Below are 26,958 nucleotides of genomic sequence, written 5' to 3'. Positions count from 1 at the left end.
ACTTCTACTGACTCTTCTCCCAACAGGCCATAAACTTATTAAAATTTCTACCATTAAAAAATATAGTTAGATAGGTGTACATACAGATATAGATACAAATACGAATATAGATATGGATACAGATGTAGATACAGATATAGATGTAGATACAGATACAGATGTAGATACAGATATAGATACAGTTACAGATACAGATATAGATACAGATACAGATGTAGATACAGATATAGATGTAATACAGATTAAGATGTAGATACAGATATAGATACAGTTACAGATATAGATACAGGATACAGATACAAATAAAGATATAGATACAGATATAGACACAGATGCAGATTTAGATACAGATATAGATACAGTTATAGACATAGATACAGGATACAGATATAGATACAGATACAAATATAAGTATATCTCTCTTCTAGATCCCAAAGACCTGCCTCTGTCACAAATAAGCTCCTGGAAGACACAGGGTATCTTTGTAATTCACTGCTAACTTCACATCTCGTTCCCAGTGGAGTGGTAATTGGGCCTTTGTCCCTACCACCCTCTTTCCAGACTCCTGCCCATCCCTTTAATGCTGGTGTCTGGTTACTGCTCTTGGCCCCTTTCATCTTTGCTGTTGCTATTTCTGCTCTACACAGAGGATATTTTCCATTTCCTGAGTGTCAGTTCTAGTGAAGTCACGTGTTTTAGGTATTCACATTCTCAAGGCTGCAGTAAGACAAAAATTGTGTACGGTCAAAATTCCCTCAAAAAACCCTTAAAATATGGATATGCTTTTCTATATGCAAATCATACAGATATATCTGATATATGTAATGGAACAAAATGATACATATCAGGTATATCTGTTTGATTTGCATATAAAAATCCATATTAGGGCACCTAGGTGGCTCAGTCAGTTAAGCGTCCGACTCTTGATTTCAGCACAAGTCATGACCTCACCATCGTGAAATCAAGCCCCGCATCTGGCTCCACACTAGTCATGGAGCCTGCTAAGATTCTCTCTCTCCTTCTTCCTCTGCTCTTCCCCTGCTCACATTCTCTCTCTTACAAAAAAAAAAAGAAAAAAAATCCATATTTTAAGAACCATTTCTTTGTATATAATATACATACAAATCATATAAAATATAATTATATTAATATGCATTTAATTATTTTATACATTTATAAATATTTATAATTTAAATTAAATAAATTAAATGTAATTTGAAATTACATTTTATAATTTATAAATTTTACATTAAAATTAATATTTTATGAATATTATAATTATGAATATAATTATATTTCAAATCTATATATATATACAGAGAGATCATTTATATAATATAATAATGCATCATACATAATTCTCTGAGAGGAATTAAGAAATTGTTATCAAGTGTTTTACTGCTGAGAATATATCAAATTTATAGGGATTCCAACCTATTAACTCTTCCTGTTGGTCAGCATCATCCTTGTTTTCTGTAGACCATTACATCAGTTCTTCTGTCTGTTCTATCAGGCCCTCAATATCTTCAAATTCTTTTTTCATGATGTTGATGAAGCCTTACTAGGTTGTTGAATAATTTTATTGACTTTCTTGATACTGGCATAAAAAGCCTTATAATCTTTTCATTCAGTTTACCATATGTTTATGGGCATATGCATATTGAGTGGCATATTTACAACTAGCATCACTACTTAAATTATCTCTGCTTTTCTTTCCCTTTTTTGCTGATGGCTTCTGGTTGTCAAATAATGAATTTGAATGATATATCTCCACTGTCGTGTGGGGTGTGTGTGTGTGTGTGTGTGTGTGTGTATGTGTGTGTGTGTGTGTCCTGTTCTGTGTCTTCATCCTAAATGTCTCCTTTGGACTCTAGAACTACATATTCCATTGCCTACCAAACAGTTCCTCTACATATTTCTGAAACAGTATGGGTAACACTTTACCTTTTGAGGGATCCATATCTCTTCCTGTCTACTAAATTGAAATCCTCAGAGAGGCATGGACTTTGTATTTTTGGTTTTTATATTCTTAGTACCAGTTAAACAATATGTGCTTAATGAATTTACACTGTCAGTCTGGAATACAATCAGTTCTTCAAAACTGAGATATATAGTGGAAATTGTTTTCTTCTGTATTAGTACAAGAGGGCTAAAAATAGTGGAACATCTGTTCTGAGAAGATTCTGTCCTTACCTTAGTAGACAGGGACAAGCTAATGGGAAAGCAGAATTGACTTAACGCATCACCTGCCTTTGTTGGATAAACAGCCTCCTGCAGGATTCCTGCCTCACAATCAAGGCCTTCAGATAATTTTGCTATTAGTAGAAGCTGAAGTCTGACTTAGGTAATAATTTAGGTAATTTTGTCACTTGTTAAAATTATGTGATTCTTACAGAAAAAGAGGGCATTCCAAGAATTTTCTGGATTGGCTTAAATCAACTATACTCTGCTAGAGGCTGGGAATGGTCAGACCACAAGCCGTTAAACTTTCTCAACTGGGACCCAGGTAACTGCTCCTTCTTCCATCTATTATGCACAGAGCAAAATCTTCAAAAAAGTGAATAAACAAAAGCATCCCACTCACTGAGAGCTTATAAAAATTTCAAATCTTGGCAGCTGTTATTATGGTTAATTCTAAGAACAATTTTTTCCCCTCATTCCTTCTTTATTGTAATACCATGATAGCCAAGTTGAACCATACCATGGAGAAGTGAGAATTTGTCTGTAACGTTATGGCAACCCTACAATTTTAGATAACAGCAGAATGAGCCTCATCCCACGGCCTGGCAGCTGTTCTGTATCCTTTAGGGGACTTGACATGTCTATGACTGACCAATGGTATTTCATCTGCAGCTCAACTCCAATACAGAAATATTCTCTCATTTTAGAACTCTTGGGGTCTCCTATAGTAGTGCTCAAGTACTGACAACCTAATGGTTATATTATATTGCATATGTAAATACCTTAAAGAAAATTTTATAGTGAATAAAACAAACAAAACCCTAGTTAGCCAAAATATTTTTCTTCCCAAAAGAAGTTAGATACCTTTTTATTCTAATTAACTTTTTTGAGAGAGAAAAAGTACGAGCAAGCATGAGCAGAGGAGGGGCGAAGGAGAGAGAGAATCTTAAGCAGTCTCCATGCCCAGCGCAGAGCTTGACACAAGGTTTGGACACAGGACACTCAACTGACTCTTGATTTCAACTCAGGTCATGATCCCAGGGTTGTGGAATCGAGCCCCATGTCAGGCTCCACACTAAGCGTGGGCCTTGCTTAAGTTTGTCTTTCTCTCCATCTCTCTCTCTCTCTCTCTCTCTCTCTCTCTCTCTCTCTCTCTCAAATTAAAAAAAAAATTAAATTTCAGCTTCTGACAAGTGTAGAATCTAAAAGTTGACACTAGCTTCAGTATAAACGTATTCTATACACACATAAGAAAAATGAGTTAAGTGCAATACCAATAGGTCATTTTAGTTTAATGAAATTTCATTATCAGTGAGTAAATTCTCTATCACCTCAGTAAATAAAATCTTTAAAGATAATTTAACCTTTAATTCAAGGTCTTAAGGGCATTACTGAACCACAAATCAGTATATCTATTGTATAGAGTAGCAGATTAATAGCTACTGACCATAGAGTAAGACACAGATATTGATTAGGGATAGAGGTTTGGTTTTGGTTTTTGGGTTTGGTTTTTGAATTAACTATAGTGTATTAGAGTGTTTCACCCTGTATCCTGTATTTTAGAAGGGAGACAGATTTAAGCACATGAGTGTCCATGGAGGCTTTAGTAGAAGGTTTTAACTATTTTATGAGCTCCCATAAAAGCAGAAAATTAGGAATACAAATTATCTTTTCTAACCACCACTCTGGCTCTAACCTCCTCTTTCTAATCATTTAAGATATGCCTAGTGCACCTATGATAATAGGTGGATCAAGCTGTGCAAGAATGGATGCCAGGTCTGGTCTATGGCAGAGTTTTTCCTGTGAAGTTCAACTGCCCTATGTCTGCAAGAAACCATTAAATAACACAGCGGAGTTAACAGGTATCTTTCTCATTTTCTGTGCAAGTAGGTGCAAGTAAATCCATTTCAGATATCTATTTCCACCTTTCCTTCACCCTATACTGCCAATGCCAAAAACTACTTTATTTTGATGCAGTGGTTAGATGTCATCAACTATATATGCATAAAGCTTTGGTTTGATATATCCCCTTAAGATGGCAGAGATATCCTCAGTGAGAAATATATTTCTATTCACAGGTGGTTCTTTTTTCTTTAGAGCACTGTTTCTCAGAGTGTGCTTCCTTAGACTAAGAGTATCGATATCAACCATACCTGTTAGAAATCAAATTGTTAGGACCCACCCCAGATCTACTGAATTGAAAACTCTGTGGACATCAACAATGTGTGTTTTAAGAAGACTTCCTGGTGATGCTGATGCACACTCAGGTCTTATATTTTACCTGCCTCTGCGAGAACTAAAAATGATGGATGTGGGAACTCTCCTCAGGTTTCCAGTTCCTACCCCACGATGCCCACCCCTGATCTGTCTTTCTCTGCCGGGCTGCTTATTTAGTTTATTGTGTTGATAAATCAGGTAGAAAAGGTGGGGTGCAGAAGGACGAAATGTGTACAAGTATGGTTTTTTTCCAAGGGGTTTCAAGGATAAGAGAATTGCAGAACAGTTGAAATTTCTGAGGTGCAGAGAAATTTCAGAAGCCTTTGAAAGAATAAGAGGAGTGTCCTTACTGTCTTGCACAGGACCCATCGTTTACTGGTATTTGATTAAATCCTCCTGAATAGGAAAAAGTAATACTCAAAACTAGGAGGGGAAAAAAAGGAGGTTTTAAAATGTCTTGCTTAAAGAATGTTGGGGGAAGGGAATAAAATTGCTTATCCATATAGGAACAGAAAGCTATTTTTTAAGACTAGAAAATAAATATATAGAATAAAGATTGTTGGGAGATGTCTATAATCATAGATGAAAATGAATATTCATCTTCCAGGTTGATTCAAACCAAATTTAGTCCATACAACAAAAAGCGTAATAGAAAAGACAGCACAGATGAAAATAAAACAGAATGACTGATGATAGATCAAGTAAATACCCTGTAGCAGAGTAGAATTATTAAGTAAATCATGATGTTCCCACATGATTGAATAATATGCATTTATTAAAATAACTGTGCCAGCAGGAAAATACCATAGCAGAACAAAATGATATGCCTACTTACCATTTTAATCTTGTAAAAATATGTATTCATAGAGACAAAGACTAGAATAGGAAAACATTTGTTCTAAGTTCAATTATGGGTGTTTTTTTCCTCTGTTCCTTTATCATAATTGTAAAATATAATAATAATAATACCATGTCTTATTTCAGAAACTGAAAGTTAGTTCAGTTCTCCTGTGTTCTCTTGTTCTCAAGTGTGAGAAGCTAGCTTGACCTGAATTTTATCTATCAGTGAAGAACAAGCTGTTCACATTTTTTAAGATGCTGTGTTTTTATACAACAGACATTCCAAACAGTTCTGAATCCACAAAGTCCGAGTAATTCAACTTAATTTCTAATTCTATTAAGAGGAGTAGAATTATTTTGTATGGTTTTATACCTCAATCTTTTCTCCAATCTTTCTTGACTATCGTTTGAGTGCGTTTTAACATGGTGCAAACAAAGAATCACTAATTCTATGAGGATATAGGTCTAGTGGAGGGAAAGAAAGAAGAGGTCCAGAGAGGCCCTGTGCCCTTTCCCTCCAGTACTATCCTCTCTTTCATGTGGAGTTTATAAATGTTTTACTCTGTTTCTTAAATCTCTGTATGTCTTTGTTCAACAGTGAGCATTAATTCACATCCCCTTGCTAATCTGACCATACACGAAAGGAGATTGGACTAAATAACCTCTCAAATTCAGAGACTGGAGGGGAACCTAACAAATCCCATAGCAAGGAAGAGATTTGTCAGCAAATGGCTTATCCCACACCATTCTTCTGTCTACTAGGACTAAGGGCAGTCCCTCCTCAATGAGTCAGAGCCCAATCATGTAGCACATTTGTATCACAATAAAGTCATATCATTACCTGTATCCCTAATAGTCACTCTTATGATGCTATGTAGAATGAGGCACCACATAAATCCATGTTCTTGTACTATTTGACATCACGTTCCCCAGTTTTCCAGAATCCTGATGATGTGAGAAAGAATTTAAAATGTTACTGATGTATCTTTACTGGAATATATATGGATGCTTTTCCCCCAGATGTTTGGACATATTCAGATACACGCTGTGATGCAGGCTGGATGTCAAATAATGGGTTTTGCTATCTTCTGGTAAATGAAAGTGATTCCTGGGATAAGGCACATATGAAATGTAAAGCCTTAAGCAGTGACCTCATCAGCATTCATTCTTTAGCAGATGTGGAGGTGGTTGTCACAAAACTTCATCATGGGGGTAAGTTTTTAAAATATCCTATTTGAAAGGTTTAAAACATTCTAAGTCACCCCTAATTTTCAGACTCTTTTTTTTGTTTAATGTTTATTCATTATTTTTGAGAGAGAGAGAGAGAGAGACAGAGAGACAGAGTGTGAGCAGGGGAGGGGCAGAGACAGAGAGGGAGACACAGAATCCGAAGCAGGCTCCAGGCTCTGAGCTGTCAGCACAGAGCCCAACGTGAGGCTTGAACTCACAGACCGTGAGATCATGACCTGAGCCAAAGTCGGATGCTTAACCGACTGAGCCACCCAGGTGCCCCCTAATCTTCAGACTCTTAGTGGGAATGAAAAGCTTACAATCATCCCTACAGATCAGCACTGTCCAACAGAAATTTCTATGATGATGGAACTCTTTTATAATCTATGCTGACCAATACAGCAGCCAGCCACCAGCCATTTGTGGCTTTTGAGCCCTTGAAATGTAACTGAGGAACTGAATTTTTACTTTTATTTAATTTTAATTAATGTACAATTAGCAACATTAGCAAGTAGCTACCAATTTGACTGTACGGGCAGTGATTGAGTAATTTCCCTCTTCTCATAAGATAAATACTATTTAAGTTGTTCCAGATGCTTAAGTGATGATTATTTCACTTTTGTAATTATTTAAAAGCTAAACACTGAAGAACAAAAAATACACTAGACAGGCAATATTATATCCTTCTCTTAGGATTCACTAATCACAATAACTAATAATAGATACCTATTCTGTATCAGCATGGTGCTAATTGTTTTACCTGGGAAGGCAGCATAGTCATTCCAGGGCAGTGATGGACATCACTCCTATTCTAACTGGAGTATCTATGATTGTATTTGTAGAATTTCATTATAGGTTCCCTTGCTATCCAAAAGTAGACTGTTCTTATGAAACCTTTCATAAACCAAAATGGCATAAAACGAAGAAGCAAATACAATTTCATAGAAGTGAAAATCCTCTTCAGATTTCTTTCAATTAGTGAAAACATGTACATATGTTTTTTGTAAAAGCGAAGTTGTGGAAATCTGTATACCCCATAAAGCAAGGTTTATCTAAACCTGATATCAGGAGCTCCTAACCTACAGATTATACATGGCTGTTCCACCGTGTGCTCTGCCTGCATAAGTACCCTAAAAAGCACTTGACTCCTGGCCTTCCTAACATCAATATTTTAATAGATTAATTGCAAATACCATCGAGGCTCTTAAAAGCCCATTATCAGAATGTAAAAATCAGTAACAGTATACATACTGAAGTATGTAATTGAGTAAAACCAAATAAATAAAACATTTTTCTTTTAGATGCCAAAGAAGAAATATGGACAGGTCTTAAGAACGAAAATATACCAACTTTATTTCAGTGGTCAGATGATACTGAAGTTACTTTAACATATTGGAATAAGAATGAGCCAAATGTTCCCTACAATAAGACTCCGAACTGCGTTTCCTATTTAGGAAAGGTAGGAAAACTTCTGTGGTTTATTTATATTCTTATTATATACTAAATAATAATATTAAGATGACTTGGGTTAGGATATTTGTGTATAAGCTGGGAAAGAAAATAAAACGTAAGAGCCCTGTAGATTGTCTTTCCAGTAGCTACTGGAAAAAAGAGGTAAGTAAAACAAAGAATAAATAAGCAATCCTCTTCCTGTCTAAGAGTATCTGCTCTGGTCTGAAACAGATGAAGAAAATCCTTTTAGAATTCAATTCTTCTTGTGTCATATTGGTTCTAATAAGCTCTTTCTCTCTGGACCATCATTATGATATTTAACATAAAGTCACATCGCTTCTTGGCCTTTTGGCTAAGATCAAGTGTAGTAACATAAAGTCACAACTTAAGCTGAGAAATACCATCTTCTGAATTCATGTTCAGATTAAGTTTTACATTAATCCTACTTTGAGAGTGAAAAAATATTTTTATTTAAAAATTAGGTCTAGGGGTACCTGGCTAGCTCAGTCAGTAAAGCATGCAGCTCTTGATCTCAGTGTTGTGAGTTCAAGCCCCACATTGGGTATAGAGATTAGTTAAAAAAAAAAATCTTTACAATAAATAAATAAATGGATCAGTAAAATAAAAAATAAAAATTAGGTCTAATGTTTTTCAGAGAACATCTTCTGTAGAATGCTTAAATATTTATTGACCATGCTTTAGTTAAGAATCCAAAATAGATTGTGTGTTGAGAGAAAAGACATGTGTATCTCTATACTTTGTATCGCTTTCCTGGGGACTCCTAATTGTTTAAGAGGTTTGTGTCACCCAAACTTCTAGAGAGACTTAAGTAGAAACAATAAATGATATGTGTATTTAGAAGTGTTTCAAGAGTAAAGATGTATTGAGAAAGTTGTCAAAGATTAATTTAGAAGTGTGTCACATTTGGTGCTCTGTTTAAAAGGACATTTAAGATATCTTTGCTAGAGTATCAAAGATAGAAGTAAGGTTCCATAAGCAAGAGTAAACTGATAGCATATCTAGATAGCATTCCAGTGCTTAAAACTGACCCTTATCACAATTGATTTATTGAAATTTAATTTGAAGAAAGCAGCAACTTAATAATTAAGCAAAATTAATCAGAGTAGCATATTTGAAAGAGAACTTTGAAATCTAGGCTGAAGTAGAGTTGGAATAAAATTTTGATTCTGTAATTCTTGGGGAGTAGCTGTTCTAACTACCATTTTACACATGAGGAAACTGAGACAGCATGGGTGGTTGATATGTCCAAAAGTTTTTAACCCATGCGCAAACTTTGGCCATACATATGGAAGAAGACAAGAACACTGTCAACTGTGTGTAGGCTGAGTTCTTTCCTCAACTTCTGTATTAAATGTGCTTTGATGGTTTTATTGTTCATCTTAGAAGAAAATGGAATTCATCTCCACTATGAACTTGAGATGGTTCTGAAATAACAGACTGCAAGCCATAACCTTGCAGGCCTGTTCAGTAGCATTTCCTAGGAGTATGTTCTCAGATTTAGTCATTCATTTATAGTCCTCTTCTCTTTCCCTCCCTCTCTCCCACCCCACCCCTTGCTCACAGTTTTGTGAGAAGAAACTACCTTGATTTAAAATGAGTTAGATTTCTCAAATTCCACATATGAGTGAAATCATATTATATCTGTCTTTCTCTGGCTGACTTATTTTGCTTAGTATAATACCCTCCAGTTCCGTCTATGCTGTCGCAGATGGCAAGATTTCATTCTTTTTCATCACCGAGTAGTATTCCATTCATGTGGGTGTATGTATATATATATATATATACATACACCACATCTTCTATATCCATTAGGGAAGGGAAGGAAAAATCAGATAAAAACAGAGAAGGAGCCAAATCATAAGAGACTCTTAAATACAAAGAACAACTAAGGGTTGATGGGGTGGGGAGTTGAGGGGTGGGAGAAATAGGAGAAATAGGTGATGGGCATTGAGGAGGGCACCTGTTGGAATGAGCACTGGGTGTTGTATGTTATTGATGAATCACAAGAATTTACTCCTGAAGCCAAGACTACACTGTATGTTAGCTAACTTGAGAATAAATTAAATAAATAAATAAATTTAGAGTTCAACTCTAAACATATGGCAAATAATTTCTCTGTGGAATTTTTTTTCTATTTTTTAAAAGCTAGGTCAGTGGAGAGTCCAATCATGTGAAGAGAAACTTAAATATGTATGTAAAAAAAAGGGAGAACAAATGAATGATACCACTTCTGATAAGATATGCCCTCCAGATGAGGTATGTAAAATCCCTGTGTAAGTTTTTCTAAGCAATATTACAATTTCTTGGCTAAGGATGGTAGGTAAAACTGAAACAATTCAGACTTGGAAAAATAGAAGAAAGGACTACCTCTGTTCATTTATGTTAGAACAAATCAGAGGTCAGTGATTCATAACATTTTGGCATTCTTACAGAAGAAAAAACATTATAGGAAAAGGAGTTACCTACTCATGAATTTCTATAAAAATGTATGTGGTTACAATTTTTAATGCTGATATCTTTACTTTCCCCCCATTTATATTTATCCTGTTCAAAAATAATGCGACCAACAACATTATAGTATGATGAGCTATGCCCTAGAGGTAAAGAGAATTAAGACACACCGTCTGTCTGACACAGGCTCACACTCTTGTGGGAATTCTCTGTGAAGTTGTATCCTACCTTCATCATGTGAACGAGTTTACTGGCCATGCCCTTAATTTCTCTAAGTGTGAGATTTTATTAGTGCGGCAGAACCTTGCTTGTCAGAGCAGGGACATCAAGTCTGAAAGACAGTGTGATGATATTTCTCCTTTGATTTAGGACTGGAAAAGACATGGAGAAACCTGTTACAAGATTTACAAGGATGAGGTCCCTTTTGGAACCAAGTGCAATCTGACTATAACTAGCAGGTGTGACCATCAGGAAACATGTACTGGTGAAATTTTAACTCTGGGTCCCTTTGCTAAATAAACTTCCTAAGAAAAAGACGCATCTTCAATTTATATAGTAATTCAGTCGTAAAAAACACCTACTGGTTTGACTCCTGTTTTGTAGATTTGAGCAAGAATACCTGAATGATATGATTAAAAAGTATACTAACTCTCCAGGAAAATACTTCTGGACTGGCCTGAGAGATACAGATTCACATGGAGAGTATAGCTGGACAGGTGTTGGTGGAGTAAAGCAAGCTGTAACCTTTTCCAACTGGAATTTTCTTGAGCCAGGTGAGTGCCTTAGCCTTTAAAGTAATGGAATCTGACGACTAGTGAAATGCAGTATCCCTCCCAGATGTGTTCTTCACTTACCTTGGAAATGTGAGGAAAACGATAATCTTCAGGATGACAGTCTATCTGTGGAACTATAAATAGAAGGAGTGAATATGTCTTCCTTATTAAATTCTTGTGAATAATCTAGTAAAAGGAGCTAAAAAACTCAGTTCTTGGAAACTACCTCTAATGGCTCAAAGCTAGAACCATCAGTGTGAGTTTTTTTTTTTTTATCTTTTCCATGTAAGTCTCAAACAGAATCTAGAAGATTCATTTTGAAGTGTTTTACATTTTCATCTCTCTGCTTATTTCTTTCTCCAAGATTGAATTTATGTTTCATAAAAACAAAATTGTGTTTGTTTCTATTATTCCCAATGTGTGGGAATTAAGGAGGCAATATATTGTACTTATTCTGAAAGTTAGTTCATCCTTCTTTAACCAGCTCAAAGCATTGAGCATAATTAGCCGTAGAATCAAAATGTTTTGAACAACAAAGGACTTCGGAAGTCCCTTCTCATTTTATAGTTGAGAAGACAAGAGAATTAGAAAGGTGACTTACTTGACAAATGTTACCTGGTTATTGACTTGCTAAAATTCAGATCCCCTGATTTATAATCTAAAATACGTTTTTAAAATACTTTTTTAATGTTTGTTTTATTTTTTTATTTATTTTATTTTTTTATTTCTTAAATTTACGTCCAAATTAGCATATAGTGCAACAGTGATTTCAGGAGTAGATTCCTTAGTGCCCCTTACCCATTTAGCCCATCCCCCCCTCCCACAACCCCTCCAGTAACCCTCAGTTTGTGCTCCATATTTATGAGTCTCTTCTGTTTTGTCCCCCTCCCTGTTTTTATATTTTTGAGAGAGAGCGCAGGGGGGAAAGGCAGAGAGATTGGGGGACAGAGGATCTGAAGCAAGATCCGCACTGACAGCAGCAAGCCTGATGCTAGGCTCGAACTCACAAACTGTGAGATCATGACCTGAGCTTAAGTCTGTCGCTCAACCAACTGAGCCACCCAGGTGCCTCTAAAATCTTTTTTAGAGGATTTTGGCTTTCTATAAGACTGGAATTATAAAGCATCCAACTTTTCTCTCTTTGGATTATTTGTATTTTTTTTTTGTTTTTGTACAGTGTGATCACTAAGATCACTCTTTATAATGCAGTAATTTGAACATACGAGTGTATAATGACACACAAAATTTGAAATAGATTCTCGCCACCACAAATGTGAATGGTATGGATAGCAAAGTCATCTTTTCACTTCTAGAAAATGGAGGATACAGGTGCCAATCCTGGTTAAATATCACCTTAAATTATAATGTTCTAATATATAAAACACCTGGGATTTCTTTTATAGACATTCAGATATCTTAGGGTCAGTGTCATAATCATCATAGATAAGCCTTAATGATTGGAGAGATGTTTAGAAAGTAGTTTCAATGACATTCTCTCAGTCTTTTGGCCAGAAAGACTACCATTAAGCTCTCTTTACCATAATTACTCCCAGCTTCAGCCAGCTTGGTCCATCATGGAGAAGGCATGGGTAGTGGGCTGAACAGGGTGGGGAATAGCACATTCATTCAGGGCAACATAGCATTTTTCTCCCAGTCCCTTGTTCCAATTGCTGACCATGTATGGGACATTAGACAATGCCTGCTTCGTGGAATAGAAATTGGGCCTATTACTTTCCAAACTATGCTCTTCTTATCTTCTGCCCACTTCAGGCTGTATGGTGTAATGTAAAAGGGAGCATGGCACTTTTCAAGTGCTGACTCTACCACTCACTAACTATGGTTATGGCAAGTCACTTATTCTTTATTTGAAAAATGGATCTGATAATACAAATTGTTGCTTAATGTTGTGAATAAATAAAATTCTGGCTGCCATAAAATAAATAGTAAACAACTGTATGTTACCAAACACCTCCTCCTACCTTTATTATACCAGCTCTTCCTTTGGATCTGAATCTGAAAGAGTTTTGTTTTGAGGGTTACTAAGTTGCCTTAAAACTGTTCAAAGTTGTTAAGCTAATATGAATATGAGCCACTTAGGCTACCCTGAGCAGCATAGTGGTTTAGGGTACAGCTCCACATGCAGAACTCCTGGGCTTTAATTCTGGATCAACCACTTACTAACCATTTACTTGAACAAGTCACTAATCCTCACTGTACCTTAGTATGACAACAGAACCAATCCTGAGGTTTGTTGTGAGGACTGATTCATTTAATCCTCTTAGAATAGTACTTAGGAAGTAATATACACTTCTCTTTATTATCACCATTGTCATCATCATCATCATTATTATAAACAATACATTTCTTTCGCCCATTTTCTTTTATATTCTTTCTCCAAACCTTGGCTCAAATAAAGGGTAAGGACACTAGAAAATGTTTGGACTTTAATTTTCAAATGTAATGTTTAATTAAACTTTCTGTTAACCCTAGCTTCTCCAGGTGGGTGTGTGGCTATGGCTACTGGAAAGTCTCTTGGAAAGTGGGAGGTAAAAGACTGCAGAAAATTCAGAGCACTTTCAATCTGCAAGAAAATAAGTGGGCCCATTGAGCCTGAAGAGGTAGCTCCCAAGCCTGAAGCCCCCTGTCCTGAAGGCTGGCATAGTTTCCCCTCCAGTATTTCTTGTTATAAGGTAAAGTAACATTTTCATTCAATTCCTCAATGAGGTTATCTTTCTACTATCCTAGTCCATATCCTTGTAGAAATTATGCTCCTCCCCAGACACATATGTAACCTACCAAGATGTTTGGGAGCACCATTGAACCTTTGTTATGAGACAGCTCATCCCCACATAAACTCACATCCTACCCAAAAGAACAAGGCCTGGGTGCCTGGGTGGCCCAGTTGGTTAAGCTTCCGACTCTTGATTTCAGCTCAGGTCATGATCTCACAGTTCATGAGATCGAGCCCCATGTGGGGCTCTGTGTTGACAGCGCAGAGCCTGCTTGGGATTCTCTCTTCCTCTCTCTCTCCCCTCTCACATGCTCATGCCCTCTCTCTGTCAGAGACATTTGGAAACTGATGTTTTCGGTGAAGGAGAAAAGTGTAAAAGTATGACTATCAAAACCCTAACAATCTAATGATGCATTTGGAGGAGTGAATGTTGCATGATTTCTTTATCTATCATTTTTATGTTATAACTCATAAAAGTGAGATAACATATTAAATGACCCTGCTGTCAGTCAGAACTGGCTCTTTCCTAGTGTTCTTTTGTTCTGAGAAGTTGAGTAAGCTACATGCCACCCTGACGCTTTGCTTATGATTCTCCTATCTCTCTAATCCTTGCTGTCAAATGAAGAATTCTATCAGTTCTTACAATTAAAAAAAATTATTTTAGGGCCCGTATCAGTCAGCTGATGCCATCCCCAGTGACTATGACAACAAACATTTAGTCTCATGTTCACAGATCTCTGGGTCAAAAGGGATTGATTGTTTTGGTTTAGGCTTGAATGGTCGAGCTCTGCTTTCAACTGTCGGTCAGCTGTGCTAGGCTCCAGACTCTGAGCTGGATATGCTGCCCTTTGATCTGGGTCTCAGACTTGAAGGGGCAGCAGCTGTCAGGGGCTTGTTCTTCTTATAGTAAATGGCTGGAGCCTAAGAGGCAAGCCTAACCATGTAAGCACATTTCAGGCCTCTGTTCACCTTACCTCCACTAATATGCCATTGATCACTGCAAGTCACATGGCCGGGCCCCAAATCAAGGTATGGGGAAGTATTCTTCCCCAACCAGGAGGTCAAGGCAAGAATGTACAGTTATATCACAGGAATTGAGACTGAAGAATTAGGACTAATAATTCAATCTACCATTGTATCATCTCCGTCTCTTTTTTTTTTTTTTGAAACGACTGTGGTTACTTTGCCATAAAATTAGTCATCACAAACCAAAGAAATAGAAATGGCAAGTTTTGTTTTGCTGACTTCTGTCAATGTTAGACCAGTGCAGTCAGCCCTTTGATTCATCTTCATCAGAAAATAGGCCTGTACTTGGGCAGGTCTCAGTGTATTATGTTTATAATTATTATTTTTAGCACATTTCCCTGCAGAAGTCCACTCCCAAAGTATTCATATATACCCTTTATAGCCTTACCTGCTGGTTCAATTTATTTCTCAAGGTCCTAGCAAAGCAGGAGACTATGGTGTCTTGTTGGAGCTGTTCCCCATACTGGCTGAGGAAGGTCATCCATCTGGCACCTGGGCTGGCCTTTAGTTGACATTTTCAGCGGGTCCTATCTGTGTCACGGTGTATGTTTTTTACCTGTTTTTATCACAGGTAAAAATAAAAACATTTCCTTTTATTATTATGCCTATAAGAATCCATTTCATAAGCCTACACATTTGAATTTACAAAACATAATAAATGAGCAAAGGTAAAAAAAGAGACAAACCAAAAACGGACTCTTACCGATACAAGAACAAACTGACAGTCACCAGAGGGGAGGTGGATGGGGAGATGAGTGAAATAGGTGAAGAGAATTAAAGAGTGTACTTATCTTGAAGAACACTGAGTAATGTATTGAATTATTGAATCACTACATTGTACACCTGAAATTACTATAATACTGTATGCTAATTATATTTGAATTAAAAACTTAATAAAAAAAGCCTACCATTTGGCCATAATTAATTTTGAAATTATGAATACTTTATTATTATGCCACAAAACAAATTAACATTGTATTTTGTTAAGCTGTTTCATATAGAAAGAATTGTAAGAAAAAGGAACTGGGAAGAAGCTGAGAGGTTCTGCCAAGCTCTTGGAGGACACCTTCCTAGCTTCAGTCATATGGATGAAATAAAGGAATTTCTTCACTTTTTAATGGACCAGTTCAGGTAATACTTTTAGAATGAGATCTTCCATGCTAAATTTGATGTCCTCCAGTCAGAAGTGACATGTTTTATTTTCTAAAAGAGTCATTCAGTGCTTAGCAGTCATTCAGCATCAAACATTTTTATGTGCAAGACAGTGTGAATGATTCAAAGGTGAGGAAGATAGACTCCCCATCCTTTATGTAGCATGACCAAGTCCAATAGTGGGGATAAGAAAAGTGTGGTGAAAAATCTAGCACAAAGGTAAGGAGGGGCCATGGGAATGCTAAGGACAGATGAAGTGCTTTGGGGAGGTATAACTGGGAAAAATGTTATGAAGAAGGATGGATCTTGGAAGGTGAGACAGTATTTTGAAAAATAAGATAGGAGAAGGTGTCAGAGACAACAGAACATTAGCAAGCTTACTGAGACCAGAGTGTACAGATACAGTCAAGGAGAAATGAGCCATACCACTTAGTTGGAAAATGAGATTTGGATATTAAAATGGAGCATCCTTGTTCGCCAGGGAAGGAATTTGACCTTAAGTCAATAAGCAAAAAAACCAGACAACAATGTGTGTGTGTGTGTGTGTGTGTGTGTGTGTGATACATATGTGCAAAGAGAGGAAGAGAGAGAGAGATTGAGAGATGGTAGGTACATGCAGGGCAAGTAATTCAAAGGCTATTACAGCCCTCATGTGGAAAACTACTTTGAGGATAGACAGTAAGAATGTGAAAATAGGAAAGTAATCAGAGGTGTTATAAACACAGAATCAATAAACCATTGCAATTTTGATGTTACAATGGAAGGATTTCAGGATGATTTTTTCTGATATTCTAAGGATGATGTGGAGAAATATGGGCCAAGTGATGCTATCAAAGCAAAAAAAAAATTTCTCTGAAGCTTTGGGAGCAATCATGAATATGAGGGCCTTCAACTCCACAAATTTATTTTTTTCTTCCCTAAATTTATGAACTGAAAAGAAGACCCAAATCTGTAAATCAAGGATTTAGGGCATACCAGGCAGAACCATGTCAAGATTACCACTTGGACATACCTTAGTGAATACTTGCCTTATTATTTTGACTCAAAAACCTCAAAGAAAAACAGCAAATAAATATAAATAAACAAACAAACATACAAAACAGGTACCAAAACACAAAATCCAACTAGCTTTCTTCTCTAGGACATTAAATGTAAGAAGGCATTTTAAAACTGACGTCTATTGGGGCGCCTGGGTGGCTCGGTCGGTTAAGCGTCCGACATCGGTTCAGGTCATGATCTCACAGTCCGTGAGTTCGAGCCCCGCGTCGGGCTCTGTGCTGACCGCTCAGAGTCTGGAGCCTGTTTCAGATTCTGTGTCTCCCTCTCTCTCTGCCCCTCCCCTGTTCATGCTGTGTCTCTCTCTGTCTCAAAAATAAATAAACGTTAAAAAAAATTAAAAAAAAAACCTGACATCTATCCTGAAACTAACTTTATACTGTATGTTAACTAACTAGAATTTAAATAAAAACTTGAAAGAAAAATAAAAACAAAAAAACACCTGACCTTTAAAGAGTTTTGAGGTGGAAATGTTTGTAATATATTAATTTTAGTTCTCAACTACATTGCTTTTCATTTGTGAAGATTATAATTGATATAACACTATAGCTTCTTTCTTGAAAAAAAATTCAAAGATACATGCCAGCTGAGAGATGAAAAAAAAAATCAAGAACACATGAATAGGTAATTTATTTTAAAAGAATTTGAAAGGGGGCGCCTGGGTGGCGCAGTCGGTTAAGCGTCCGACTTCAGCCAGGTCACGATCTCGCGGTCCGTGAGTTCGAGCCCCGCATCAGGCTCTGGGCTGATGGCTCAGAGCCTGGAGCCTGCTTCCGATTCTGTGTCTCCCTCTCTCTCTGCCCCGCCCCCGTTCATGCTCTGTCTCTCTCTGTCCCAAAAATAAATAAACGTTGAAAAAAAAAATTAAAAAAATAAAATAAAATAAAATAATTTGAAGGAAGAATATATAATGTAAAAACAGCCCCAGTCTACATAATGCAATATATATATATATATATATATATATATATATATATATATATATAATTATAAAAATAGAAAGAAATTATTCTAAATTCTGAAAGAAACCTAAGAATATTTTAACAAGACCAGGTGTTTAACTCTATTTATAAATAAAAACTGGGATATGCTGAGATAAATGGTAGTAAAAAATGAAAGTATAATAAATTCCTCATTTACCTAGAAGTCATATTTAGAACCATAGATTATGTACATTTTTAAAACAAACTGTGTTCATCTACTGAATATGTAATGGATGAAAAAAGGTTTATATAGCAAACTGTAAAAAAATAAAATAACAAAGCATGAAATCCAATAAAGCAAGGTGACAGAAGACCAAATTTATCCATTATCAGTTATATTTATGTCCAAAACTGCAAATTTGCTCAATAATGATATGCGATAATATGCTGTTGAAAGATACCTCATGCAACTCTTGCCATTCTACCCAGCCCAAAGAGTATAATGTTATTTTCCTAGAAGGAAGAAGCTACAAAGTATTTCAAGATAGAAAATTTTGATAAAAATCTGTATTTTTAACACTTCTTTAAAAATTAAACAATAGGACATGTCTTCATATTATAACAGCAATTAGTTAGTCCTGAGTAGCCAGTGACCCACCAAGATAGGGCATCACTGTCCAATTTGTGGTGGTCCTTAATTTATTACTTCTTGACTTACTTTACTTATATTCTTGTCCCATTTTAACCTAAATAGCAATTTAGTTAATGATCACGAACTTAATACCACAAATAAAATGGGAAAATTAAAAGAATGAGCAAAATTATATTGTGTAAGTGTGAACAAAACCTAAAGTCACAGTATTTTTAAAAAATTTTTAACGTTTATTTTTGAAGGAGAGAGAGAGACAGAGCATGAGTGGTGGAGGGGCAGAGAGAGAGGGAGACACAGAATCCAAAGCAGGCTGCAGGCTCTGAGCCATCAGCACAGAGCCCGATGTGGGACTGGAACCCACGAACTGTGAGATCATGACCTGGGCCGAAGTCAGACACTCAACCGACTGAGCAACCCAGGTGCCCCCTAAAGTCACAGTATTAATATTAGATAAAATACACTTGAAGTAAAAATGCATTGAATGGGGAAATGAGATCTATTTCATCTTGAATAAAGGTACATTCTACAATGAAGTTGTAGCAGTCAAAAACCATTACACATTTAAAAATAATAGCATCAAGGGGCGCCTGGGTGGCTCAGTCGGTTGAGCATCTGACTTCAGCTCAGGTCACGATCTCACGTTCGTGAGTTCGAGCCCCGCGTCAGGCTCTGGGCTGATGGCTCGGAGCCTGGAGCCTGCTTCCAATTCTGTGTCTCCCTCTCTCTCTGACCCTCCCCCATTCATGCTCTGTCTCTCTCTGTCTCAAAAATAAATAAACATTAAAAAAATTTAAAAAAAAAATAAAAAATAAAAAATAAAATAATAGCATCAAAATATATAAAGCAAAAATATTATATTAGTGAAATTGTCCAACAGATAACAGTAATGGGAGACTTTAACATTTGTCTCATTCATTAACAAGTGAGACAGACAAAAAGGAAATAATGTAGAACATGTGAATAGTATAATTAAGGTTGATTTAATAATATCCTCTTTGTTCCTACATTACAAATTCCATATATACTTTCTCTTAGAGCTCGTTGACTGTATCACTTACAATAATTGATATAATAGGCTAAAAAGCAAACCTAAAATTACTAAGTGATGAAATTATATAGGTAAATAAGAAGTGAAGTCAAACCCTTTTGTGGCAAAAAAATAAAAACTGTATAAATGACAATGACAACACTCATTCTGAAATTCATGGGATAGAGCCAAAGCTATAGTTGTAGGTACATTAATAGCTTTAAGAGCTTTAATAATTGGGGTGCCTGGGTGGCTCAGCCAGTTGGGCATCTGACTCTTGATTCAGTTGGGCATCTGACTCTTGATTCAGGATGTGAGATTGAGCCCTGTGTCAAGCTCCCATGTCAAACTCTGCATTGGGCTTTGCTCTGAGCATGGAGCCTGCTTGAGATTCTCTCCTTCTCCCTTTTCCCCTGCTTGCACTCACTCTCTCTAAAATTAAATTTAAAAAAAGAGCTCTAATTATTAAATTAAAATAAAGAAAATAAGCATTCACCTAAAATTAAAAATAAATTTCAACATAAATACAAGGAAACCATAAGAACCAAATAAGTAAATAAATACATAAAGAGAGAGAGATTTAAAATGAAGCTTTAGTAAGGGATTATAAAACTTACTTCATGGAGAAATTTTTAATTGGTAAGACTATGCATAATTCTATGCTGTTACAAATGAAATTGTTAAAATAAATAGTCTCCAGGGAAATACAAATTAGTATACAATTGATTTGATAAGTAGAAACCCAATAATTCAATAGCCATGAAAGAAATGGAAAAAGCTGACAAAGAATTTCTTCTAAGAAAGATAGGAAGTATAACATATGGTTATATATATGAATTTCTTTACATTTTATTTTTTTATTTTTTTATTATATGAAATTTATTGTCAAATTAGTTGCCATACAACATCCAGTGGGCATCATCCCAAAAGATGCCCTCTTCAATGCCCATCACTGAATTTCTTTACATTTTAAAGCAGAGATCATTGCCTTGTATTTCAGGAGTACAAGCAAGAGCTTATATTCCATTACATAGAAACTGATGCAGGCATCAGGTTTATTTAACAAACTAGTCTAATTCTGATATCAAAGACTATCAACAACAGCACAAGGAATTACAGACCAACCTCATGACTAGACTTGGAGAAGTAAATACTGGGGCACCTGGGTGGCTCAGTGGGTTGAGCATCTCACTCATGGTTTCAGCTCACGTCATGATCTCACGGTTGGGGGGTTTGAGCCCCACATTGGGCTCTGCTCTGACAATGCAGAACTTGCTTGGGATTCTCTCACTCTCTCTCAAAATAAATAAATAAATAAATGTTAAAAAAAGAGAGGGGCACCTGGGTGGCTCAGTGGGTTAAGTGTCCAACTTCAGCTCAGGCCATGATCTCACGGTTTGTGGGATCAAGCCCTGCAAGGGGCTCTGTGCTGACAGCTCAGAGCCTGGATCCTGCTTCAGATTCTGTGTCTCCCTCTCTCTCTGCCCTTCCCCCTCTAGCACTCTGTTTCTCTCTGTATCTCAAAAATAAATAAATGTTTAAAAAAAAACTTTTTAAAAATCAAACAACAACAAAAACACACACTATTGTGTTTTTCTCATTAAAGAAAGGGAATTTTCACTACTATGAGCTGGAAACCTGATGTAAAATACAGTACATGTGTTCCATAAATACTCACTTATTAAGCATCTGTTGTAGAAGTTCAGGCATTCTGGACTTCGTTTTCCAGCATTAGGAATTAATATACAAGATTTCATTGCACACTAACCTGAGCTAATTGGGATATACAAACTCTTAGTTTCCTTTTGGGGTTAGTGCTTCTTAGCTACTTCCCACAACCTTGTGAGTAGATTTTAATGAATACAAAACTCAGACCAAATCTTTCCACATATATAAACATTTAGTAAATAAACATTCATTGGAGCAGGCACAAAACATTTCATAGAATCTGTTTTGTAACCTTCCAACATCCCATCCAGTCTGTCCTTGGTGTTCCACCCACCATCTTACAAGGAAAGTTCATTTGAGGTAGATTTGACAGTATTCCAGAGACAGAATCCTATTCCCATTAATAGCTGGCATCAGACAGTTCCAATCACTTGACCCAATGACTGGACATGGGACCATTTAGAGATCAAGCCCCAGGTCCATTTCTTTTTTTAAAAAAAAAGTTCATTTATTTATTTTGAGAGAGAGATAATGTGAGTTGGGGAGGGGTAGAGAGAGAGGGAGAGAGAGAATCCCAAGCAGGCTAAACACTGTCAGCACAGAGCCCCGCAGGAGGCTGAATCCCATGAACCATGAGATCATGACCTGAGCTGAAATCAAAAATCAGAGGCTCAACTGACTGAGACACCCAGGTACCTCAAGCCCCAGATCATTTGTCATGGTACTGGCTACCAGCCTCAGCAGAAAGTAATAACCTTTTATGAAGGGTGAGAGTGTCCCTAAACATTTTAGCTATTCCCTATATCTTACATAATTTAAATTTCACCAATGAGAGACCATTTCTAACATCATGCTGGTGAACAAGCTTCTAATTTCTAATCAGATATACACTCATTTATGATATTCACTCTGCTAATAACCAAAACCTCAGGTGTAGCTTCAGATACCACACATCCTTGCAGTGGCCACCTCTAGAACATACTCTAATACCCTGATGATCCTCCCTGAAGTGAGAATTTTGATCAGGGCAACTTACTGACCCCTATATCTCAAGCTTGACATATACAATATCATACTGTCTAAGCTAAAGTATTTTTAAAGCAAAATATTGACATAAACAAACTGGGTTTTGAATAACACCAAGTAAGAGGTTAGAAACCTTTAATTGGAACAGGGAGCCACGGATAAGTAATAAGCAATGAGGTTATAGATATTTATGGGAATCAGTTGATGGAAAATGGAATAACATGTGACATAAGAGCTTCTAAATACAGAATAGATTATACTAAAAAGCAAAACTAAAATGCCAGAGGTAATTAAGGAATTTTTTTGTTTCTGATCACACTTGCTGAGTTTCCTTTCAATTAAAATTAATACATGCTCATTATGTAAGATTTGGGGAATATAAAAAATAACACTGAAAAAAATAAAAATCATCTCAAATCCTAGCTCTGTAAACATAGTTAGCATTGAATGCTGAACATAGCATTTAATGTGAATCCTTTCTACTTTCTCTCATTCCCATGCATATAGCTTATTTTCCAAAGGATGTACAAGAATCAATGTGCAATTTTTTTCTGACCACAGAAGTAATGTATATTTAATTTAGAAAACAGAAGAGCACAAAGAAACCCCACAAATCACCATAATCCTTTTGTTCATAGGGACCGTATTTTATTTGTATTCTTAAGCCAGCAGCTAATACATGCCATATTAAGGCAGACTGTGTTGTCTGCTTAATACGTGCTCCATTAATAAAGAGATCATTTGCCCATGTTATATTTAAAAATGTAACATACTCTAAATCCAATTCTGTAACCATGGGTTGAAGGGAAGGAAGGAGGCAAACCCATTTATATCAGAAAATGATTCTAAAGCTTACTCCTCGAACGCCTTACCTTTTTATTGCAGAAATTGACCTTTCTCAGATGTCCATTGCTCATATTGTGTGTTGCATGCCAAGGAGTTAAGTCAGATTACTGCTATACTTCTCACAATCTAAGTTCCACATCTCTATTTGTATTTCAGTGAAAAGGATTCATGGTGCACCAAGTCATTAAGGCTCTAAGATCTTTGTAACTCTTAATGGCAGCCCACCAGGGAAAGCCATTGTAGAGCAAAAATAGTTTTAGGATTAAAGGGGAAAGCCTTGTTTGCAATGCTGTTGCTGCTGTGTGTGCTACCTCCTGTGATGTGGCATGAATGGATTTAGATATAAATCTAAGGCTTTGCAGACTAAGCGCCCTCATCAAATAGTATTTATTGTGGTTTATAGCTGAGATACTGTTTTCCTTAGAAACCAGATGCAGCAGGAAATTTGATTGAGTAAGAATTTTAACACAGATACACATATTAACCTTTTGTGCAATGTCTTCTTAACCTAATACCCTAAAACCATATACTTAGTGCTTGTAGTAGAAGAAATTTATAAAGAGAGAGAGAAATTTTCCATTTGATTTAATTCTCCAGTTATGATCCATTTTTTCCCTCAAATTTTCTTTTTTTATTTAATTTTTTTATTTTCTTTAAATATTTTTTTTCAACGTTTATTTATTTTTGGGACAGAGAGAGACAGAGCATGAACGGGGGAGGGGCAGAGAGAGAGGGAGACACAGAATCGGAAACAGGCTCCAGGCTCTGAGCCATCAGCCCAGAGCCTGACGCAGGGCTCGAACTCACGGACCGCGAGATCGTGACCTGGCTGAAGTCGGCCGCTTAACCGACTGCGCCACCCAGGCGCCCCTATTTAATTTTTTTAAATGTGTCTTTATTTTTGAGAGAGAGACAGAGTATGAGCAGGGGAGGGGCATAAGAGAGAGGGAGACACAGACCAAACCAGGCTCCAGGCTCCGAGCTGTCAGTACAGAGCCTGAAGTAGGGCTCGAACTCACGAACTGTAAGATCGTGACCTGAGCCAAAGTCAGATGCTCAACTGCTCAACTGACTGAGCCACCCAGATGCCCCTCCTTCAAGTTTTTGAAATCCACATTGAGGTGTGCAATAATTAATGTGATTTCCCATTTATTCTTCTCCTTATCTGCCTATGGATAAACCAGGTCAAACCAGGAATAAGTTACAATTGAGGAAATATGTTCCACCTCTTACCACACGTGGAAAAAAAAACCAAGTAGCTACTATTTTCTATATTTATAACACACTAATGAATCTCTTGAAGTGGTAGCTGAAAACTATAAATATCTGGGTTGAAATGAAATTCAGTCTCAGAAAGTAGTGAATATTAAAATTTTTGGACAATGGGGCAAATTGTGTTTTCTAGGAAACTGTTTTCTGAGATGCTACTGAGGAAGCAAAAAGGAGCTTGAAAGGTTTCTAAGTGTGAAAAGTTGGGGCTGAGAGAGGACTGGGTGGAAACGTTAGAGATAAGATGTCTAAAGAGGATTTCTATGGGAGCTGACTATACAGTAAATGCAGGTGCCAAGTGATCTTTGACCATCTTCCTGGTTGTACTGTTGATTGTGAAAAGAATATCTAAGGCTTACTTGAGGGAAACACAAAATTTTGCACAAATTCCCCAGCCTCAAATATATTATGTGCAAAAATTTGAAAGAAATAAAGTCACATCTTCAAGTAAATAACAAGGAAGCAAACTTGATCTTCTCTTTCTGTTACCTGTCTGACTTTAATTATGTTGTATATGGCAATTATCTAGTCTCTGTGTTTTAGAAATTCAACATTTGGTTGGGGTGGCTCAGTGGGTTAAGCACCCGACTCTTGATTTCAGCTCAGGGGTTCAGGTTATGATCTCACAGTTCGTGGGATTGATGCCCCCACCTCCACCCACTGTCGGGCTCTGTGAGCACAGAGCTTGCTTGAGATTTTCTCTCTCCCTCTCTCTGCCCCTCCCTTGCTCTCTCTCTCTCTTTCTCTCCCAAAATAAAGAAATAAACTTAAAAAAAAGAAATTATACTGTTGGGATGTATGATAAATTTGGAAGCCTGTTAGAAAGCTCTGAATAGTTGAAGAGACAACTACAAATTCTTCTTATAGCTGCTAAATTCAAATAGGACTTAATTGTCTCCACTGGATTATCTTAAGTCTACAAATGTCTGTATGAAAGAAAACAGTATAACAATAAAGACTAAGGGGATTGTCCTCATATTCCACTGCAATGAGTTTAAAAGCTTAAGGCTGAAATGATGCAAAGTATTTCTTTATATTAAAGTATGAGGGACTCCCATCAGACGAGAGTCCAGGGCCAGATGGCTTTCCAGGGGATTTCTACCAAACATTTAAAGAGGAGTTAACACCTATTCTTTTGAGGCTGTTCAAAAAAATAGAGACTGAAGGAAAACTTCCAAACTCATTCTGTGAGGCCAGCATTACCTTAATTCTAAAACCAAAGACTATACTAAAAAGGAGAACTACAGACCAATTTCCCTGATGAACATGGATGCAGAAATCCTCAACAAGATACTAGCCAACTGGATCCAACAATACATTAAAAGAATTATTCACCACAATCAAGTGGGATTTATTCCTGGGATGCAGGGCTGGTTCAATATCCACAAATCAATCAATGTGATACATCACATTAATAAAAGAAAGGATAAGAACCACATGATCTTCTCAAAAGATGCAGAGTCAGCATCTGACAAACTACAGCATCCTTGATAAAAACCCTCAAGAAAGTAGGGATAGAAGGATCATACTGCAAGATCATAAAAGCCATATATGAAAGACCCACTACTAATAACATCCTCAATGGGGAAAAACTAAGAGCTTCCCTGCTAAGGTCAGGAACAAGACAAGGATGTTCATTCTCACCACTGTTATACAACATAGTGTTGGAAGTCCTAGCCTCAGCAATCAGATAACACAAAGAAACAAAGGCATCCAAATCAGCAAGGAGGAAGTCAAACTTCCACTCTTCGCCGATAACATGATACTCTATGTGGAAAAGATTCTACTAAAAACTGCTAGAACTGATCCATGAATTCAGCATAGTCACAGAATATAAAATCAATGCACAGAAATTGGTTGCATTTCTATACATCAATAATGAAACAGCAGAAAGAGAAATCAAGGAATCGATCCCATTAACAATGGCACCAAACACCATAAAATGCCTAGAAATAAACCTAACCAAAGAGGCGAAAAATCTATGCACTGAAAACTATAGAAACCTTATGAAAGAAATTGAAGAGGACACACAAAAAAAGGAAAAATATTGCATGCTCCTGGATTGGAAGAACAAATATTGTTAAAATGTCAATACTACCCAAAGTAATCTACATATTCAATGCAATCCCTGTCAAAATAACACCAGTATTCTTCACAGAGCTAGAATAAACAATCCCAAAATTTGTATGGAACCAGAAAAGACCCTGAATAGCCAAAGCAATTCTGAAAAAGAAAAGGAAAGCTGGAGGCATCACAATTCCAGACTTGAAGCTATATTACAAAGCTGTAATCATCAAGAGAATATAGTACTGGCACAAAAACAGACACACAGATCAATGGAACAGAATAGAGAACCCAGAAATGGACCCACAAACGTATGACCAACTAATCTTAGACAAAGCAAGAAAGAATATCCA

At 36.6% G+C, this 26,958-nt stretch overlaps 1 protein-coding gene and 1 pseudogene across 2 annotated transcripts in view; both read left to right on the top strand.

The window, feature by feature from the left end:
- The window catches only part of LY75 (lymphocyte antigen 75), a 135,757-nt gene that overhangs the window by 21,062 nt on the left and 87,737 nt on the right, over nt 1-26,958 (top strand). For both annotated transcript variants that reach the window (XM_003990798.5, XM_011285355.4), the window contains exons 5-13: nt 2,396-2,506; nt 3,900-4,043; nt 6,259-6,450; nt 7,770-7,927; nt 10,087-10,197; nt 10,762-10,850; nt 10,996-11,165; nt 13,656-13,855; nt 15,911-16,053. In XM_003990798.5, coding sequence (XP_003990847.1) covers nt 2,396-2,506; nt 3,900-4,043; nt 6,259-6,450; nt 7,770-7,927; nt 10,087-10,197; nt 10,762-10,850; nt 10,996-11,165; nt 13,656-13,855; nt 15,911-16,053 — 1,318 coding nt within the window. The remainder of the gene's footprint in view (nt 1-2,395; nt 2,507-3,899; nt 4,044-6,258; nt 6,451-7,769; nt 7,928-10,086; nt 10,198-10,761; nt 10,851-10,995; nt 11,166-13,655; nt 13,856-15,910; nt 16,054-26,958) is intronic.
- On the top strand, nt 8,253-8,456 carry LOC111561987 (annotated as a pseudogene).

Source organism: Felis catus, chromosome C1 (assembly GCF_018350175.1).
Source record: "Felis catus isolate Fca126 chromosome C1, F.catus_Fca126_mat1.0, whole genome shotgun sequence".
In the NCBI taxonomy this organism is placed as follows: Eukaryota; Metazoa; Chordata; class Mammalia; order Carnivora; family Felidae; genus Felis; species Felis catus.
Note: the sequence above shows the minus strand (reverse complement) of the source record. Positions and strands in the feature narration are given on the sequence as shown.